The 22,335-nt window shown below is 36.5% G+C and overlaps 1 protein-coding gene across 4 annotated transcripts in view; it reads left to right on the top strand.

Moving 5' to 3' along the window:
* LOC149798471 (uncharacterized) overlaps positions 1–22,335 on the top strand; it is a 78,493-nt gene that overhangs the window by 35,257 nt on the left and 20,901 nt on the right. For 3 of the 4 annotated variants that reach the window (XM_089963666.1, XM_089963667.1, XM_089963665.1), the window contains exons 7-8: positions 6,165–6,476; positions 14,781–15,092. In XM_089963666.1, the coding sequence (XP_089819792.1) occupies positions 6,165–6,476; positions 14,781–15,092 (624 nt within the window). The remainder of the gene's footprint in view (positions 1–6,164; positions 6,477–14,780; positions 15,093–22,335) is intronic. The other variant, XM_089963668.1, reaches the window with a different exon arrangement.

Raw genomic sequence — 22,335 nt, 5'->3', positions numbered from 1 at the left:
TATAATCTGCTTATCCTGACATCTAGCATGAGTTCTATATGTTGTGAAATATCCGATTTTTTTGTTGTTGACATTTCTGGTAACGGAGTTCAACCGGACGAGGCATTGTCTCGTAATCTATCTTTCATCGGATTTTTGGCCTCTCGCTAGTAATTAATATATTTAAAAAGACTGACATTTATATGAGGATGGTAAGTAAAATTCCTCTTCCTTTCAGTCAGAATTAAATTCTTCAGAACGCTCACGTTTTCTGTAATAATTCCTGTCATCAGAACACCTGCATCTCTATCGTCCATTGACCCTTTGTTAATTTTCAGTTGTGGTATTGGCTTATTCAATAGGCATGGAGGGACAGTAACTAGATTAGTCTAAATGATGGCCAATTTCTTTTTAAAAATGTACCCAGATAAAACAGTTTGCTGAAATTTCAAAGGAAACAGATTACCTTTGAAGCACCGACTGTTATGAAAACATGCTCAGCAAATGGAAAAAAATACCAGTTTCAATCATGCAATACAATTATTTGATGTTGCTGCCACAATAAGAAATGGGCATTCGTTTGGTCCTCCAAAGCTGTCCTTTAGTGATGACTTCAATAGCGCATGCACCCTTCATCAAAGAAAGCCGACTACACTCTTCCAATAACAGCAAAGAACTTTTCTTCAAAGGAAGTCAGTACCAAACTTAAATGAAAGTGATAGAATCTGATGGATTTTTGCATTTTCCAATGTGACTGGAACACGTTAACTGTGCTGTGAAAGTTTAAACGCAAACTAACTTTTACTGACTTGGAACATACTTTAAAGTAAATGTGCTTTGTCATTTGTTACGTGATTGTGCTATGTTTTTCCACTGAATTCAGACCAATATGACCTGTTACAAAATTAATGAATATTTTAAAGCTGTCTGTGCATATTTTCGATGGAACCACTTGTGGATTCAATGTATATGATGAGGTTCGCAGGTGAGTACACGGTGTTGATAGTGTATTCATGCTATACATTTGACATTTATATATGAACAGGATTCACGTATATGTACAAATTCATGGTTCTCTAAATAAAGTAAACTATTATATTATGTCTTCTCTGTTTTCACTACAGGTGTATTTCTCATTTAATATGCATCAATTCAAGATGGTAACTGTGCTGATAAAGCACGTATTTTACCGCCCTCATTTATTACCTACACACCCCCACTTTTTTTGGGGGGTGTACATTTTCTTCAGCTAACTGACTTGGTTTCATATAACACATTTTGGTATATAACGCGGTCGGGTTTTATGGCTCCCAACTACCGTGTTGTAGCTGGGTCACACTGTATATTGCACAATGCAGTATATACTCCAGTTTACAGTCTGTGAAATGGGAGAATAATTGGTGGGTCCTTTTTATGAATATCTTAATTGGCGTCACTTTTTGAGAATCACAATGTTTTGAGATAATTTTAGTAACCATCATACCTTTCTTTGTATATAATTTAAGTTTATTCATCTTCTAAGCTCTTATAAATGAAGTATTTTCAGACTTTATAGGACACTTGTTTTAGCTCTATTGTCTCAATTCCTCATGACAAGTACTGGTTTCAATAAATGATGGTAGTTTTAGGGAGTAACTACTGTTGTGTAATGCTGTCATGGAGAACAATAAGTTGATATATTAAAATGCTGGCTGATCAATCAAAACATCTTTTTTATGTCACTGTCATAAGACTTGTGCATGGCTAGCTGATCTGCTATGTATATTTGTACAATATTAATTCAAGTAGCAGCTGCACAAGTGTTCCACTGACATCGTAATTACATTTTGTTTTTCCAAAATTTTGACAAAACCTGGTTTTGGCCCAATTACCGTCACATCATCCCATTTGGCCACTACGTTGACATGTGACACATGTCAACATATGTTTGAAGGACCATGTATATAATTATATTTGTATTTTCAAAATTAATTTGCGACAGATACAACTTTTTTGTAAAAAAATACAATTTCTGTAATTATTTTGGTATGAAAAATTAAAACTTGCTGTTAATATTATTAAATTTGTAAGAAGATTACTTTGGAAACTGAAGAAGTACCAATACAGTAAAAAAAGTACCATGGTACTAAAGCATTATATTGGTATAAAGGTAAAACCACACAGTTCAAGTATCCTCGAATGTTAAAAGTAAGCTGTATTACAGTAATGTTCTAAAAATTATATTAGACAAAATTTGATTCCGAATGGACTAAGATTTGTGTAGTTACAAGATTTAGCTTCATGTAAAAATTGTTATTTAACATTTGATGAGGCAACATTTCATAAAACTGATGTTGCTATTATTGACGATAAACAAAATTAAACAAATCCTCCTTATCAACTTCAGTTTGATCTCTAAAATGGTATTCAAACTAGTATAAGTTAATTGGGACCCTTATAGGCTACATTTCTCATATTATCTGTCATTTATCATTATATTTTCCTCAGCTACTGTCGTGAGGGGATGAAGAAATAGCATCCATCCATCCACAAACTTGTGAACACCTGAGCATCCACATTTTGTACTTGATTGAAAACAAATGTTCTTGGAAGCATCATCTAAATAAGTACTCCAATGAGTTTGATGATGAGTGGATTTGGCTTGTATTTCATGTGGATATTGCACTTGTAGATGTTTTGAATAAGTGTCTAGTTTTTTGTGAACACTGGTATTCACAAATTATTTCTGATTTTATTCAAATTGTTTGTGGCAGGGCATGGTGTCACTATTGTCAGTTCATAATGCAGCTCCACTTGTTTGTCAATCTCACATTTGTCCAGATTTGTGTTCAGATCCATTTTAGGTACATTTAGGGACATTTAGGTTCCTTGAATACATTTTTAATTGACCATCTATTACAGAATTATGTTCCTTGATAAATTTACATTAGGTAATTCACATTTCATTAACTTAAGGAAACTAGTAATCACATTTGTTTGTTCACCAGACATACTTATAGAAAACATCGGGTATGTCTTCCTGCCCATCCATTGGTCCATCTGACATTCATTTCCACATAATAACTCTCTTACTTGCCACAAGATTTCAAGCTGATCTGGTATGCAGCATGATGTTGTTAAGTCATTGGTTAAGTTCAATTGTCAGTATTCTTCATCATTGTTTGGCAGAGTTATGGTTTCTTCTGTTTGGTTTCTAAGGCACTTTTAACAAATTATTGCCTGTATCAGGTTGAGGAAATGGGAATTAAGTGCATTTCCCCACGACATGCAGAGGCAGCTTACCCAGGCTGGCTTGGTTAGGTATTGAGCCCACAACTCATTGATTACAGGTCTAGTGCTTTACCAGCTGAGCTACTACAACTCCAGCAGTTATATTTCCTGATTGACAACTATCTCTGTTCATTTCCACATAATACCGCTGTTAAATATTATTAGATTTTAATAATATTTGCTATGAATCTTTATATTGATGATACCTTGGCTTAGTTTGAATGTCAGACTTTTTTGCCATTGCATAGCGGAGCTATAGTTCTTGATTGCCACAACCACCCAATTTCTTTTCCCTTGTGTATTATTGGATTTTAACCAAATGTGGTATATGCTGTTTGATATTGATGAAACCTTGGATAAATTTATTTGTGAGCATTTTGCATTATCTTTTAGCTGAGTCTTAGTCCATAATTATCAGACCCACCCTCTTCTGTTTCTGCACAATAACTCCTTTTTTATTTTGACTTTCAACCAAATTTAGTATTCTGCGTGATATTGATGAAATTGTGACTGCTTGTCAACTTTGTACATAATTTTGCAGAGTTATAACCCCTGATTTTGACATGCTTACTTTTCTATTGGACAGCGTGACTTTTTTAAAACTATCATTAGATTTTAAACACAATTGATACTGATGAGGCATAACCAGAGTTTGACTGGAACAATGTGCACCAATATTTAAAGGAGATAAAATACCTGATTGTCAAATCTATCAACATTTATTTCTTTGTAGTACTCCAATAACTTTAAATGGATTTCAACCAAAATTTAATGACAGCTTGATATTGATGAGGCCTCAGCTTTGTCTGCCAGCATTCAACATCAATTACTGTTTTTATAACCCATGGTGGACAGACCAATGTACTTTTATTTTAAATGCAACAACCACATACTTTTTGTGTGGTTTTCAACTAAAGTGAATAGAAAGCTTGATATTGGTAGATCTTTCTTCAGGTTGATTATCAGAATTTAATGACATTATTTAGTATAGTTATTGTTTGGACCATTTCAGTTTTACTCATACTTAATAAATCAATGAAATTTAGTTGGATTTCAACCCAGGTTGGTACTTGGTCTTGATGAGATTTCAAATGAGTTTAATTGTCAGCTACATCATTAGCAGAGTTGTGGTCCCTGATTGTCATACCTAACCAAATTAGTTCATACACACTGACTCCCTTATTAGACTGTAAACAGATTTATTAGGCAGAGTGGTGTTAATGAGACTTCACCTGACTTTGATCAACATTTCTGCTAAGGTATATATTCAGTATGCAGCAACTTCTTTTGCAGAGTTATGGTCCCTGATTGTCAGCCTTGCCTTCTGTCCTTTTAATGCAGTAACTCCTTGGCATGCAATTTTTTGTTGCAGACACCTTGGCTTAGTTTGATGATTCAGCATTCAGTCTGCATCATCAGTTAGAATGGTCATGGCCCCAGATTGTTCAACTCTCCCGATTATTTTCCACACATGTTACTAAACAACTCACTGTGATATTGATTGCAGCCAGTAGGATGTGGCTGTATAGTTGTTGTTTACATGCTACATATATATATATATATATATATATATATATATATATATATATATATATATATATATATATATATATTTAAATTGGCCTAGGTTTTGGTCAGCCTTAGACAACTGTCTTCTTGCTGAGACTATCAAGGGATGAGGCTGTTCAAAGGGAATGAAAATGTGAACAAAATAAAAAGTTGCACAAACATCCTTGTGAGATGTCTTGCTTTCAGTTAACTTGACAGCCAGATATCTGTAGTTTCAGAAAATGTGAAATTTGTGTATCAGGCTGCCATTGGTAACAGTCGTAAGCACAAGCTTTTTCCCTGCAAAAAGGGAAACTTTCACAGCACAATAAGCCTGCTCCATTTACTTTTGGAAAATGCAACAATCAATCAGATTTCATTGCTTTTGTTAAAGTTTGGTGCTGACTTCTTTGATGAAAGATGCTTTGTATTTATTGAAGATTGTAGCTGGTTGGCTTTGATGAAGGGTGCATGTATTATTGAAGTTGCCATGAAAGGCCAACTTTGGAGGACCAATCAAATGCCTGTTTGTTTTTGCAGTGGCAACATCAAATAATTGTAGAACAAGATATGGGTCGGAACTTGCTGCTTTTTAACATAAATGTTTAGAAAACAAAGGATTGTTCAGTTTGGGACCTAGGGCTTCTGTTGACATACCTGTTCATATTTGTATAGCGACATTGTCTTAAGCACAACAAATTTGGTAGTAACAGTAGACCACAGGCCTGGGACTTTGCATTTTCATCGACATAGGCACCTTGTCAACATAAGTGATGTTGGTATAATTAGGTAGGACTGTAATAATAATAAAGTCTTTATTTTAAGAGGGTGACATAATAAAACTAAAATTAATCTACCTTGTAGCCCTGAAACTGGTTGATGAGAGTTATCTCTCGAGTCATTTTTGCTATTTTTATCCTGATGCCGAATCCATTAGTTGAAAATATCTCACTCTAGTGTTTATAGTTTAGTTTTAAAATGTACTTTTATGATAGTGTGTGTAGAGAAAAGTATTAAATGGATTTTTCTGTCTGAGTAAGATACCATATAAATAAATATTGTCTCTGAAAATGATACATGATCAGGTATTGTTACAGTTAAATAATGTTATTTGTCGAAATGGTTTTAGAGGATGAGTTAAACATTTTGCCCAATGATGGTATTCAGGGCAGGAGAAACTGGAGACATTTAGAGGAAAACGGACCTTCATAGGTTGACTACTTATCCTCGGATGTGTTAGAACTGAATGTTGAACCTGGCAGGGGATTAAAGCCAGTACTTTACCGCTGTGATACATAAATGATTTATTTTCAAGTCTGTTCAACAGAACCAAAGATTTGAGTATGTATTTGTACAATTGCTTCCAGGTCCAGATCTGAATAATACGGATGCATCTTCAAAACGTGCAAGAATGGAAATAAAAATTACCAGTGTCCAAAAGGAAGGGTCTTTGTATGCAGACATAGATTGGGTGGCGATACATCAAGCAGATCATTATGAAATTTCATACTTTTGCGAACCAGGAGAAATAGTTTTACGGCAAAACATTGTGGAAAACAGATGCAGACTGAAAACCCTCAGATGGGATTCAAAGTATAAAGTTACAGTGACTGCATATCTGCCAGATGGGAAGACCACTTTTGATTCTGCAGTTTTCAAGACGGATTCCAAAATGAAAGGTTGATAATAATAATAATAATAATCTTTTATCGAGTAGTTGTTTCTTACCTTGATTTGATAATGCACATTGCATTATAGTTGTAGTTTATCAAATGTTTACTCATAATTGCAAATACACCTCTCCCTTGATAACTTGTGCACATCAGGGTCCAAAAGCTCAGACGGCACTATAATGGGGGGTGGGAGGGCGCGAGTTACCGGGGGACCTAAAAAAATCCACTAGACATCAGAGAACTGCAGGGTTGGTGGGAGTGAAGTGGGCTATTTATTGACTGAATCCTTGTTTTATAATCATGTCGAGAATAATTGTCAATAAAGTGCTTTTTCTGATGAAGTCATTCCTTATTCACTGTCAATTAAATTTATTTTAAAATTTTGAATATATGAAAGATCGATAACATGATTCCAACTGGTTTCAAAAACCAACACGGTATGCAAAAACATTCGTGTATTATTTCTTTTTGTTTTGTTGACTAGTCTGGTGCCGGGAGTGATGTTTAATAGTATTTTGCGAAACAAGGAGACTACGAAGCAGGGATCCAGATTAACTGTTGATACACTATGAAATAAGATTCCTTTTAAAAAAAACAAGCAATATTTATTTTGTGAAACAATCATCTATGTCAAAACTCAAGATTTTTATTCTTCAGTTAGTAAAATGTTCAAGCCATGATGTCATAAGTAATAGTGAAACTTCTTATCATCTATGTGCGAATTCAGGAATTCTCTGAAACTTGTTTTCTCCACAATAGTCCAGATATGTGAAAACAAATTATTTTAGAAAGTACTCATTTTGATTGATTGCCTTGCCATCTTTAAGGACAGTTATGATTGAGTAGGTTAATTTAAGGTTGTTTAATTAGATTATGTACACAATAACATTTATAACAGTGTTAATTGATCAGCTGAAATGAGTTACCTGACATACGATCAGAGGTGCTTGTTCTTAAGCATCTATGATTTGCATGCCGTTTAACTTTTTTATTTATCCACCTTCTTTATTTGATTCAAAAGATGTGTGTTTGTGTTGTGTAGTTGAACGCCATTTTTCAGCACATGATAGGCTATACATGGTGGCCAGTATTAATGGTTGAGGAAGAACCAGTGAAAACCTTGGAAAGAACCACCAACCCATGAGAAGCTATTGGCAAGCTTTCTCACATACCCACATTGGCCGAATCCGAGACTCGAACCCACGCAGACAGAGGTGAGATGGCAGTGATCCATAACGGAGAGCGCTTTAGACCACTCGGGGCCCCTTCAAAAGATGTAATTAATATGATAATAGAAAAGGAGGGCCGCTTTTTATATAGTGCAACAATACAACAAATGCTTCCACTAGTCTGACATCAAAGCACGGTAGACACTTAATTATGTTCTTAGAGAGATGCTTGCGGACAGTAGATTGAACTATTCACGTTTTAATTACAAGAGGACACATCACATTTATGATGATTACACTTGAAAGGTACTAAATCTCAGAACTAGAACAAAAATTTCAATTGATAATTTTTTTAAAAATTGATATTTATTTAATAAAGTACTGCCCCCTCTAGGGATGACATTTTCATTGATCAAAATTTCCTTGAATATCATTAACTGCAGTGTACTGCGAATGTCATTCGGAAAGAAAATGTAACAAATTATATAACTTCTTATTAAAAGTTGATATTTCATAATGTTAATTAAAATTTCCAGGTCCCATATGCCGTTTTTGACAATAAAAGGAGCGGTATATCAGTTTCTGTTTCCAATTTTGGTCATGATTTTCTTTAAGTTCAACAAATAAGGATAAATTTTATGGTATTTTTTGGTTTAAAAATGTGATCCATGCGTGTCCCTGCATTATAAGTGGGTTCATGAGTTATCAAGGTGCGAGTTATCGAGGGAGTAGTGTACTTTTATTTAATAGGCTTTCTAGTACTCGATATACAGAATCAGGAACAGATGGGGAAATGAATTGGGAGTGTTTTTACTTTTAGATCTTCTTGAATTATTAGATGTGATAAAAAGTGTCACACCAGATGCTTCATTGTTACATAAATATGGATTGCTCACTAGATTGGCAGGTAGGTAAACTAATAGATCAGTGATTAATAAGTAGGAAGCAAGAAAGAAAAGCAGACAAACAAAAGATATAATATTAATAATAATAATAATAATTTATTTTAGTACTTTGGTCCATCAAACTTTTATTGAAGTTACAAAGACAATAATACATTCTTGATCCCTTGCATAAATCCTGCAGGTATGTGTTGTGAACTATTGTCAGTGGAAACAATGAAACACACAAAATATAGAGGCAGATGGATAATAGAGATAGAGATAATGTAAATTTACTGCTTTTAATAATTTTACTAATTTAAGTTAAACTAAATGTACAGTAATACGTTCACAGACATTCATATGTTCACATTTCTGACAAAATCAATTCATCTGTAATTGAGCATCTACATTAGCTAGTTGTAATACCAAAAAATATTATTTCTTGAACTCTTCCATATAGGCTAGTAGAAGTAATTTTAAAAAATTATTTTTATTTTAAATAAGAAGTATCCTTGTTTTAGAAATTTCCCAGAAAGTTGCAAAACATATTATTGTATTTCTTCACAATCACTGATTTAGCTAACAGAAATTAAGTGCAGTCTTTTGACAAATTCAGGAATGAGGTGAGGACATCCACACGACTTTTCAAAATACCCATTTTTTTTGAGCTCATGTTAGTAGGATCAATCACTTTTTTCCAATGGCAGAAGTACCAGGAAAAACATTTTGAGGTTTTAGTTATAGGTTTTCATTTGCATATATTTCGTAAAGCCAGTGATGGATTTTCCTCATTCTTGGTTTGAATCGTTATGAAACTGAAGCAGTTCTTTCATCCCATTTGCTTTGGGGATAAGTTAACAGTTGAAGACATTTTTCGTTTAAGTTATGTTTAAATTTTTTTTCAAATCAAGCTTGACATTAATCAGTATGAAGTAGATACAGTTGATTCTCTACCATGCTTGCTTGCCTTAGTGATCATGCAATTAAGATAACAGTCATAAGATTTGCTTTTTAGGTTTTGCTTTAAGTTTTTCAATTTAATTATAGATCTTATACAATTTGCTGGATTTTCTTTGTAACTGGTGTCAGTCATCATGAAGCTAAGACAATTCTCTGACTTGGTTGCTTGCTCCTTTTTCGTTGGAGTCAAGATCACTACAACAATTCATTCTGCAATATACTTACTAGCCCTTGATCTTGGCGTCAAGGTCAAACATTTTACTTAAGTAATTCAATCATGAGATGCTTATAGGGTAGATAAAAATTGACTCCATGAAATAAAAATTCATTGCTGTTAGTTTTAGACTGAATTGGGAACATCCCATGCTTACTGAACAGAGTGCTCTCATTGCCAATGGAACAGAAGACAATAAATTTCATTGACTGCAGAAATGTTGTACTGATCTTATTAACATGGGTACCAGTCATAAGAACATTGTTATTAATCATTAATAGAACTATGAAGAAGAGAAGATGAAATCTTAACTGAAAACACTACAGCGTTTATTTCCAAAGTAGTGTACACAGAGGAAAAATGTAGACTCAAATGTTCAAAATAAATTCTAGGCTTGTGGCAGGAGGTTGGGGTGGGTGGGGCTGATATTGTTTGCAAGCACTCTGGTTGTAGATTTATTAATTTGAGCAGTATGTGTTCACTTTTCAAACATTATATATTTTGAATCAGTCATATTGAGTTGGACTATTGCACAGTTTGAATTTCTTGAATAAGCAAGAAACAGGAAAGTGTATTTGCAACCTGTTTCTTTTTTCTAAGTGACCCCACTTTTTGACTTGGTCAGGGCAGTTTAGTCCCACATTTTCCATTTATGGAATAAACACTGCATATTAATTAGGTGGTCTTGTATAAGATTAGCTGAGTTTGTTACCCCTCTCATTGGCCATCTTTCTCCTTCAGTGCCATTAATGTTGATATCATGAAGAACTCAGAGATTGGATTATTAGTCGATCCTCACAACTGATTCTCTTTTCTTTGTGAACACTCTAGTGAATGTATTTCTGATCTGTTTGATCAAACTTGATAAATAGCTTGTAAAACAAATATTTCATATTTATGAAGAAAATCTAGATATATTAATGAGGTGGTGGTATTTCTGCACTGATTTGTTTAGCTGAGCTTGATAACATTTGAGCAACAACATTTCTGAACAGGTTTTGATCAAATGTTTTTATAGTCTTTCATCAGCAAGATCAATCCCAAGATAGAATTTCAAATATGTTTTACTCCAGCATTATAAATAGTTTATGTCATCAGGATATTAGACAGGCTATATAGTTGGTGAAATCGGCAAATATTGGTGAGGTCATCTGAATATGATCAGATAAACTTGATGCCTTTCTAGTGACTACATTTCTCATCACATTTTGAAAAAAGTTTGTAAGTATGTTAATATCATCAGGCTGTTGGGAAGGCTCAGTTTTGAATGAGAAGTATTCATATAAATTATGCAATTCTGTTTGGGAATTATATTTAACAGACTATAGTAAGGTTGGTAAAATCAACAGGATATAAATTATGGGAGGTAGTTGTCTCAGGTTTGTGTTCTTTAATACTACTATGTGAAATAGTTTAATGTTTTATCATAGTAAGGCAACTTAAGCCTCTTTAGCTATTGATTCTAGTCAACATTAAGATTCTATTGCACCTGTGAGTGGGAAACGTGTTCTAGTTAGTCAAATAACAGACTTTATGGCAGTTAAGTCTGTGATCATTCAGAAGTTTTGGACCATGAATGATGTTATGGCTCTCCCTGTGAAGCGGTGCTATTAAGAAATGTGTTTTGCTGTATTTGACAAAGTATTCAGTGGTGTGGTCGAAAGATGGTGATAATCAAATGTTTAAGTATTTGAGGAAGTTAATGGTGGTTTTGGTGCCTCAAATATTCATTTTACAGATTATCCTCACACCGTAACAATAAAACCAAATTTATGACATTAAAGGTGACATTTAATTTGAAATCCTCATATACTGTTATGCACTGATTGATACAGTCATTATTTTTAGACATTGGTAATAGCACCGTTGAACTTTGTATATTTCTTTCTGTAAATATGTGTATGACACCTCTTAAATATTCAGTTGCTTATATGCTGCAGTAGCCATTTGTAAATTATTTATAATGGATACATGAAAGTGGTGAGAACAGTTGAAGTTATAGCAGAAAACAGAGGATTTGACATGTGTGTAAATTATGGTAAAAAGATCAATGTAGTACTTTTTCTGCAAGTTATGCAAGTGTAATAAACTCCATTTAATAGAAATTAACAAATTAAGGTTAACAGTACTGCTGTGTTTCTCCTTCTTGAAGATTGTTATAAATAAATAATTTTTTCTGGCAAAATTTGATAGAATTATACAATTTTAATACATGTCATTTTCTTCCATCATGCCCAGCATTTTGAATGGCAGGTATTTTCCAAGGTTTACCACCTTTGCAGAAGCTAAAAATTACCGCTATTGTATTTACTGCAATTTTTGTCATTACCCAAATGAATTTTTCTTGATATTGTTATTGCTTGTTTTGTGAGCTGACCAAGACAGTTTTTCTTTTCACATTTTGTTTTTCGTCAGCTTTATTATTTGTACCTAATGTGACCATCGATTACCACCCCATAATGCATTTCTTGACATTGGAGTTATTATTCTCCATTTTACAAACATGTGTCAAAATCAATACTATAATTTCATGATTTTCTTTTTGAATCGATGCTTGCTTTAAAAAACATATGCACTCCTGAAAACACTGGACAACAAATTTTTACAAAAGTCATGTTACTGAAATAAAATTAGTCAATTCTTATCAATTTTTATGTGCTGAACACGAATATGACAGTCAAATTGCAAAATTGGCTCTAGTTTTTTTGTAATCTGCAAGGAATTAATGTTTACATAACGAAATGCATTCCAATAGTAAAAGGTCAACTGTAATAGCCTACCTATAAAAAATCAAGTCATTGACTACATCTTAGATTTCTTCGCCTGTCTCTTGTACAGCTGTTCGGGAGCATCTCTGAGGAGTGTCCAGCAGTAGTCAGCCAGCATTGTAGTGGACCATTTTCCCTGGTATCTTTGTTCCATTGTTGCGATATCTTGATGAAAACGTTCGCCGTGTTCATCACTAACAATACCACAGTTGCTAGGAAAGAAATCCAAATGGGAATGAAGGAAGTGAATCTTTAGAGACATATTGCAGCCAAGTTTCTTATACTTCATCAACATGTCTTCTACTAGTTCCTTATAGTTTTCTGCCCTAACATTTCCGAGGAAGTTTGTAGAAACTAGGCGAAAAGCATTCCATGCTTGTTTCGCGTCACCTTCCAGCAAGTTGTTGAACCGGTCATCTTTGAAAAGCTCTCGAATCTGAGGACCCACAAAAACTCCCTCTTTAATCTTTGCTTCGCTGAGTCGAGGGAATTTTTCATGCAGGTATCGGAATGCTGGCAAAGTCCGGTCAATGGCTTTCACGAAGTTCTTCATCAAACCTAGTTTGATGTGAAGGGGTGGTAGCAAGATTTTCTGAGCCTCAACCAGAGCTGGGTGTTGGATATTCTTCTCTCCAATGGCTACATTCTGCCTGTGAGTCCATTCCTTCCTCATGTAGTGCATTTCCCTTGCTCGGCTATCCCACTCGCATAAGAAACACATGTATTTTGTATATCCTTGCTGCAGTCCCATTAAAAGGGCAACTACCTTCAAATCACCACAGAGGTGCCAGCTGTACTTGTTATACTCAATGGAATTCAGTAGCTGCCTTAAGTTATCGTATGTCTCTTTCATGTGGACAGCATACGCTACTGGAATAGATGGAAGAATGTTTCCATTGTGCAAAAGCACAGCCTTGAGACTCAGTTTCGAAGAGTCCACAAATAGTCTCCATTCTTGTGGGTCATGAGTGATTTTTAAAGCATTCATGAGGCCCTCAATATCGGAACAGAATATCAGATTACTTTCCTTTCTGAAGAAAGGCTCCAATTGCTGGTGGCGCTTTCGATATGCAGTAATTGTGACATCTTCTTCTAGAAGATTCCATTGTTGGAGTCTTGATCCTAGCAATTCTGCCTTGTTCTTTGATAAGTCCAAATCACGAATCAGGTCATTTAGTTCTTCCTGTGTTATTCTGTGTGGGGTTGATGATGCACCACAGTGAAAATCTGGATCACTGCATGCTGATGGACCAGGAGAAGAACAGGTCGACTCACCTTTGTCTTCGTCAGATGAATCAAGAGAATATTCTGCTGGAGGTTCTGGAATAGGAAGTCCCTCACCATGTGGAACTGGTCTCAATGCAGACGGAATGTTTGGGTAGACTATTCTCGACTTCTTTCGCTTCGTTATTCCGCCGGAAAGAGGAGGAACCAAGCAGAAGTAACAGTCATTTAGGTGGTTGCTTGGCTCTCTCCACACCATTGGGACTGCAAACGGCATTGATGACCTTTTGCAATTCAACCACTGTGAAAACTGTGTTGTACATGTAGCACAGCATATATGCGGAGCCCAAGGCTTGTCTTGGTCACCAACCTTGCATCCGAAGTAAAGATGATATGCCTTCTTCACTTGAGAATTGATACTTTTCTTCTGGTTGGCAAATGTCACTTCCCCACAAATATAGCAAAAATTGTCCGCGGTATTAACACACTTTCGAGGCATTACTGTTCTTTATTGTACGTAAATGGATAAAATAATAAGTTTTATGTAACAGTAGCTTGAACTGTCTCGCACAACGTCTAAAATATTTTAAATGCTGAACCTATCTGATTGGGCTTTATATAGTACACTGCTTACGTCAGCTTCAGCAGCCGCCTGGCATTAGTATAATAGGCCTACACATGTATAGTACACTGCTGACGTCAACTTACTTCAGCAGCCGCATGGCATTAGTATTGCATTGCATCAGAAAATGATGCAATCAACTGTGGATGATGTGAGCATGATGGTATTATGCAATGTTACATCATTATTCCAGATGTTGCTGCAGTCCTACTGGAGAAATTTACACAGTGAAACATAGAAAATGAGGTATATGAATATCTTCAAAACGAGAGCCAATACAAATTTTTCACGGTTATATTCGTGTTCGGCACACCAAAATACTACAGATTAGGGCCTTTTCAAGTCAGTAATGATTTCACTGTTGACCAGTGAAATCACATGACTCAGATCTTAAACTTTCTTAATATTCTATAGTTTAACCAAATTTTATAATATTACATGTGACAAAATTTTGGTCTGTTATATTTAGATACAAAACCAGCCATTATGGATATACCACCAAGGCGTGTGAAAATGGCATTACAGGTGACCAACGTTCAGAAAGCAGGCATTATGTCTGCAGATGTAAAATGGACAGCAAAATATCAGCCTGGTCAATATGAAGTTTCCTACTATTGCAATCCAGATGAAACTGTTGTGTTAAAGAATATTGCAGAAAACAGGTGCATGCTGACCAACCTCAGATGGGATTCAACTTACACTGTTATGGTGACGACACAGCTGCAAGATGGAACTAGAGTTTTCAATGAAAAGGTTTTCAAGACAGATCCTCAGGTGAAATGTAAGTATTGGTAGATAGTATCTTGAAGAAAAATGATTTAATTATTCAGCAATTCATAGAAAATATTTGGTGCAAAGTTCAGTTACAAATGAAGGTAAGTACAGTCAACTCACTTATCTTGACCTCAGTTACCTTGAGAACCCATTTATGTAGAGTATTTTTGTCTGGTCCCCCAAAAATCCTTCTTTGTTATGCTAAATTTTCCCCGCTTATCTCGAGCACAGTTATGTCAATAACCCTGTTATGTCGGGTATACGTTTTGGTCCAAAGTAACATGTGGACCCGCTTAATTTAATGAAATGCAACTTTTAATATCCATCTTGGAGAAATTTTACAACAACTGATCCGGCGTTTCTGCTACTACCAGTACCTCGTACCGCAAGGATGGTAACAGGCGGTCGAAGACCAAATTTTACTGGTACAAATGATAATCAACCTATCTCATTAATGCATGGTTTATCACTTGCATAGAGTAAAGAAAATTATGTTGTAAACGATACGTTAGAGTAAGGAAATTTAATATACGTTTCTGACCTTTACAGGAGCTGCATTAATAATGGACAGCATCACATGTCAACACCATGATAATATAATTCGTTCCAGACTGCAGTGTGAATTTTACCAATATGTAACTCAGTACATTATCAGGTCAGCATCATTAAATTTAGTTAAAGATACCAAATTCGTTTTACACTATATATTTTAAACGAATTAGGTAAATTTTAATTACATTTAATGATGCTGACCTGAAAATCGACAGAATTACAGTTAGTATAAAATTCACTATGCTTTTTGAAACAAACTATTGTGTAATCACATTTTAATATCGTCATGTTTAATCATCAACTTAATCCATACACAATTAACAACTTTGTTTCTGAGTTCACTATTAAAGTAAATAGTTAAAATGTTTCTGTGCTTGGAGCGAGTGTAAGTCTTCAAATTCAGCATGAATAGATCACGTAACTTACAATCATCTACAAATAGAAACTGGGAAAATTCCCAACTCAACTGGTATCCACTCCACCCCCCAACAAATGAATTGGTTATTAATTAGCTTTGAACCAGAATAAATACAAGTACAAATGGTATTTTTTGTGTAAAAATCATAGTGCCCAGTATTTTTTATTAATAAAGTTGTCCATCGCTGTGGCATGATTATAGATTTTCAGCGCACACGGAACAAAGCAGAATGTGAATGATAAGAGTTCCATCCATGAAACAGAAAGCGGATTGCTTTCATTTGCGTTATTTTATCTTGAGTCGATTATCAAAGTCTTGCATCCACCAAAGTGATACACTGACACTCCTTCTGGCACTATGAAGTTGCTGATAGTCACTGATCAAAGTCAGGAGCGATATGGGACTACAGCTATATGAATATAATTTTTATGTTGAGACGGTTAACTTCAAAGACTTAAAACATATTATTACAGTTTGTCGGTACATGAATACCGGCAGCTTCATTTGTTTTCTGGAACAGAGGCAAATTATATCAGTAAAAATCAGCATACCACTGTAAAAGAACCTCTGATGATCAAGAAAAGCGATCAATTTTCAGGCAGTTTTGATCAGTTACATTTTGCTACTAGTCACAAGTCAATGCTAACAAAAGAAAATACTTTAAAAAGAAAAAACAATTTTAAAACAATTTTTAAAAAAAAGTACAGTCATACTAGTACATGTACTAAAATTTGCCTAGATTTTGTTCAGCATGGAAAAACAATTACCTTGCTGAGGCTATGAAAGGGATGAGGCTATTCACATGGAAATAATAAGAACTCTAAACCATTGACATTCTTAAAGTAACTTAAGTATTGAAAAAATGTGTGACTTGTGACTTAATCTCATTTGAAAGACCTCCAATCTTTTTCTTCTCTGCAACCTGGTATGACTGAATTATTGTTTTTATTGTGCATTAGAAATGTCATTTGTTCTTAGAAACAAAACTCATGATTTTGGGTGCTTCAGATGCATAATCATTGTTCTGCTGAGTCAATCTAATTAAAATCAGATCTCCACTAAACCCTGATATCTCGGGACCCAGTTATGTAGATGATTTTTTTTACACACCCGACTTAATTGAGATAACCAGGTTTGACTGTATTAAAATAAATATTAGGAATAAAACACCTGCAAAGGACTAAGCATTTGTACAAGTATGCCTTTTCAGGGTTATAGGAAAGATACAGTATACTTATTATATTGACCTTTGGAAAGATATAAAAATTAATTTCTAAGCAGTTGAAATGAAGCCTACCTATATTATAAAATCCTCCCCTTTCCTACATTAAAATTCTCCCCTCCCTCTGCATGAAGTTGGCTTGTTCACAGAAATTACTTTTGTACATATATGTGACACCATCATTGTTGATATTGTGTGCTAAGGTAAATTTACTGATTGTATTACATTCTAGGAAAGATATAAATATACTTATTACATTCAGCACAGACAGGCTTCTTGCTTTATGTTTCAGGAAGGAGACAGTATCATCCTTATCAAGTTGTTTTAAAACATTTTATTGTTTGCAGTAATTTTCCGATTCTGGTTAGAAATTATAATCAGTTCTGGAGGTTATTAAATACTTTCTCAGGCATAGGATCAGCTCAGAATTCTTATTGTTGGTCAGTTTTCTGACATCTGAGAATTGGTTATCATTGCTCAGATATTTAGACAGTCAGTGGTCAGTGCAAAGACATGAGCCAATCAGATTTTTAAAAAATTTGAGGTGATACTGAGATTGAGCATGAAAATACGATAATAATCCCAAGAGAATGGAAATATGGACAGTACTTATGATTTTATGCTCAATAAATGACAAGTGCAAAAATAATCTCTGTTGTATGTGCTGATTAAATTTCCGCATATAATGAAAATGATGTGATTCACAATATCATTTGTGTCAGTATTTCTCCATCGAATACTTTCCCTTATCACATTTTGTTTGGAATATTAGCCTGATACTTCGTGAATCCAGCCCTACTAAAAGACAAAAATCGTCATTTCCTGTCTATATTGATAGACAAAGGGTAATAACTCTTGCCCATTATCTCCCCATGGCACTGCCAGGTGTCACTAGTTTTTAGCTTCACTGTTGTACAGAAAACACATCATACAATTCATCCTCCAACAATCCAGCTGTTTTTTGTTCCTGTGGGGAGTTTTCCACAATTTTTGTCAGCCCACAAGGTGCGAGTCCCCCTGACTATCTGAGCATGGCCTTTGGGCCTGTAAGTCAGGATGCATGGGGTTCATGCTGGATCCACTGGATCCAACTCTTAATACTGCTCTATCATTACTGGCCATCCAGCTGACACAGGCAGTCCAGGCATCACAGCATGGAGACCTTTTTGTTGAAATGGTCCAGCCAAATAGTTGATACAAGGATCTTAGTGGTAGATCCGTCCATCTAGCCACACCATTGGCATCTTTTCATTGCTGTACTAGAGATTTCAATTAGAAATTTGTCCATTCAGCCAGGCCTTCAGTGCAGCTGGTACCTGTGATAGCAGAATGTCTTACATACCGCCAACATCTGGGCCGACCAGACGCCGTTCACACTGGATTGTATCTAATGCATATTAAGACCACACTGTCACCGGCCATAAGGCCATCACTGGCCATCCAGCCATTCCAGCATGAGGACCTTTTCCTCGAATCAGTCCAGCCAGCTGTGATTTAAAGGGATCTTAGTGACAGATCCAGCTGTCCAACCACACCATCAGCGACATGCCATTTCATTCACAGAGATGTTAGTGATAAATCTGTCTGTCCAGCCTGGCTTTTGTAACGACCAGTACTGGTGATAGCTGGACTGTCTTTTATACAGCCAGCTTCCAGACTGACCATTCTCCGAGTAAACTAGCCAGCAGTACCAGCAGTGCCGGACTTCCGTATGTTTGCTGATTGTTAACAAGGGAGAGAACTAGTGATATTTTTATAGGGATGTAATTGAGTCTTCATACCACCTGATATGTCATATGTCATTTGGGCCATGACACACAGTGAGTGGGACAGAACTCTTTCAAATCCACCATCCTTCACATCTTACTCAGTTCCAACCATGGAATGGACTTAAGTTTAGCTTTCAAGCCGCTGTTGGGACATTTACAGGGTGTTGGCTTCTTCAGAAAGTCCTTTACCCCTACCACTGCTTTAAAGAATCGGTAGATCTCAACATGGAGGAAGATACAGACTTAAGGTGACAGACGCCTGATCTCCGAGCACTTGACAAGAATATAGAAGCTGTTCATATGCCCCTGTTTTATTGGGCGGATAAATCTGTTTCATGTCTATCAGAGCTGGTTCGGGATGTCATTGCACCTTCTTCATTGTTGGGTTTGGCTTCATTTTCACCATTCAGACTTGACGGATGCACCTGGTGATAGCCATGCTTAGGAGGCAGTGGCCAGGATTGCTAGGGTAAAGGACCAGGGCTGCTCACCATACCATGGCCAATACTTCGATGGGTTCAGCCCATCTACACTTGATACAATGTGTCACATGTCTATGATACATGTCTCTCCCACCCTGTCACTACCCTCCATGTTTGGACGACCCTGTTCAGGTCACCATCGCTTTGGAGGAGGAAAAGAGGAAGTTCGGAGGCAGGCAGCTCAGGATCTGCTCCTCCACCTCTCAGCTCAACCCAAATGGGAATTTGGAACCACTCAGTCCCCGCCAGTGTGAAGAGATGTTAAGCAACCAGACAATGGGATCTTCTCAGTCACATGTGCACCAACATTGATCCCTAGGAAGCAGTTGTTCAGAGGTGGTAAGAAACTAATTTTTCAGTTCACTGGGTCTCCCCAGTTCCCTTAGAACAGGAGGGTGGGGTGTGATCCAGGTCATTTGGAGGGGCTTACAAATACACTGTCAGATCGGGAGAAGAAAGACTTTCCACAACAGGAGATATGGTCGCTCATAAAAAAAGTGTGGTGGAGCTTGTGCAAAGGCCACAATTATTGGGTTTTACTCAGGTCTGTTTCTTTTTTGGAAAGCAAACAGCAAGTTGTGACCCATCATCAACTGGAGTTGACTCAACTAATTCAAGATGGAGAGTTCAATCCACCTCTCATTTCAATGGAACGAGTATGCCGTCAGTCTCAGTCTGACCGATGCATATTTTCACATTCCTATCATGAACATTATTTCCTTTTGTTTTTATTTTTCTCCTTTCTTGTTTTTTGCTTACCAAGACACAGTTTATCAGCTCACCATTCTTCCCTTAAGCCTCAACATCAGCCAATGTGCTTTTACTCAGAGTATGGATTGCATTGGCTCCCAGTTCTTTTTGATGTTATCTACAATGATGGCAATGTACCTGGATGACATCCTTCAGAAACACATGGTCAGTTCTATCTTACTCCAAGGCAGGAATGATCCTCTTTCTTTTCTAGATTAGCTAGACTTTTCAGTGAACTTGGAAAGTCAGACCTTCATCCATCCCAGAACTTTGTCTGATCTGGTATGAAGTTCATAACCAACTGGAATCCGGTGTGGCTTCCTCGAGTTAGTGTTATCAGAATTGGCAAACTCATTGAGTCCGTTTCCAACAAGACTTGGATTTCAGCAAGAGGGTTATTGCAACTCTTCGGTTTATTCAGTGTGGCAGCAGAGTTGATTCCACTCGACCATCTTTGTTATGTAGACATTGTCAGCACAATGGCCCCTTCTTTTCAACTCTCCTTGATCACACAGTCATGATCACGCCCGAGATTCTATCATTCCTGCAATGCAGGTTGTTGACCATGAGAATCCCGCTGAAGAAGCCCCAAGTGTAAATAACGGTAGGTATTGATACCAGTACACATGGTGGGGTTACCCACCTATTGCCGACCTTCACTACTGTCAGTGATAAAACGGAGCCAGGGGAACAGCCTCTGCACATCAACATCCTAGAAAGGAAGGCTGTCATCAACACCTTCACTTCTGAAAAGATTGACACTGAGGTAAAATGGTCCTCATTGGGTCAGACGAATCTGTGGTGGTGTCCTATCTTCTCAAACAGGGAGGTACCAAACTACCTGACCTGTTTGTTCTGATTTGTCAGTTTCTACATTGGTGTGACAATCTCCATATCAATGTACAAGTGAAACACATTCCCAGCAGATGCAGTGTCTTGGCCAAGACTGAATCCTAAGAGGTCAAGTCCTTCACACAGAATGGTCTTGCCATCAATCAGTCTTCACTCAGATTTGCACACTTCAGGGGTGACCAATGATCATCCTCTTTGTGACGAAGTGGAATCACAAGCTTACCCGTCTTTGTTTTTCTAGTTCCAGATTTAAAAGCTTGGGCCATGGATGCACAGTCAACCATTTGGGAGTGATTGAGGGATTTATAGGCATTTGCCTCTCCTCCCACGGTGCTGAGACCAAAAATAATCCAGAAGTTACGGGGTAAGAATGGCAAGATGATTCCGATCACCCCTCATAGGTGGGACAAGTCATGGGTCACCAGTCTACTTGTTCTAGCAGTAGATATGCCCAGGAAGTTTCTGGCCAACCCGAATCTTCTCCAGCAGACACGGTCATGGGTGGTCCTCCCCTGCCCAGACCATCCTCTTCTGCATGCTCAGCTCTTGTCAGGATAGCCATGTGAGACAGACAGTTCAAACCTTTGAATGCAGAGAGAATATTGAGAGCAAGGAAGCCCTTCCACTTTGAAGACATGTGAGAAATTACCAAGATCATTGTCCCTCTGCATTCCTCAGTCCCTCAGCTGGCCTTTCTTTTTCTCTAGCTCAAGGAGTTGGACACCCATCTCTATCAAGGGCTACTGCCTCATATAGTTCTGTTGGATCTTTTAGATAATGTTGGTATCAATCAACCAAAATCCATCATTTTTTCTCCAAATGGATCAGATCCTGGGTTTTAATGCAGCTCGATTCGGATCCATTCAAACCTCTAACCTACACTTTACTAAAATGCACCCCATATAGACCTATTGGATCCTTTAGACAGTTTTGGTGTCAGTTGACCCAAATTTCTCATTTTATCTCCAGATGGGACCAGTCTGGCTCAGTTCGGATCCATTTGAACCTCAAGCCTACATTTTTCTTAATTGATCATCATACAAGTCATGTTTCCAGATAGCTTTAGCTTTCACATGCAGGGTAAGTGAGCTGCGTGCCCTTTATGTTGACCGGACTCTCTTCAGTTTAGATTAGAGGGTTCGGTGGTTCTCTTGACACAGTCGGTCTTTGTAGCCCAAAACAAGTGACCATCTGTCAGTAATCAA

The sequence above is a fragment of the Sinohyriopsis cumingii genome, chromosome 6 (genome assembly GCF_028554795.1).
Source record: "Sinohyriopsis cumingii isolate HCF-2022 chromosome 6, ASM2855479v2, whole genome shotgun sequence".
NCBI lineage: Eukaryota > Metazoa > Mollusca > Bivalvia > Unionida > Unionidae > Sinohyriopsis > Sinohyriopsis cumingii.
The sequence above is the reverse complement of the archived record's forward strand: the minus strand, read 5'-3'. Positions and strand labels throughout refer to the sequence as shown.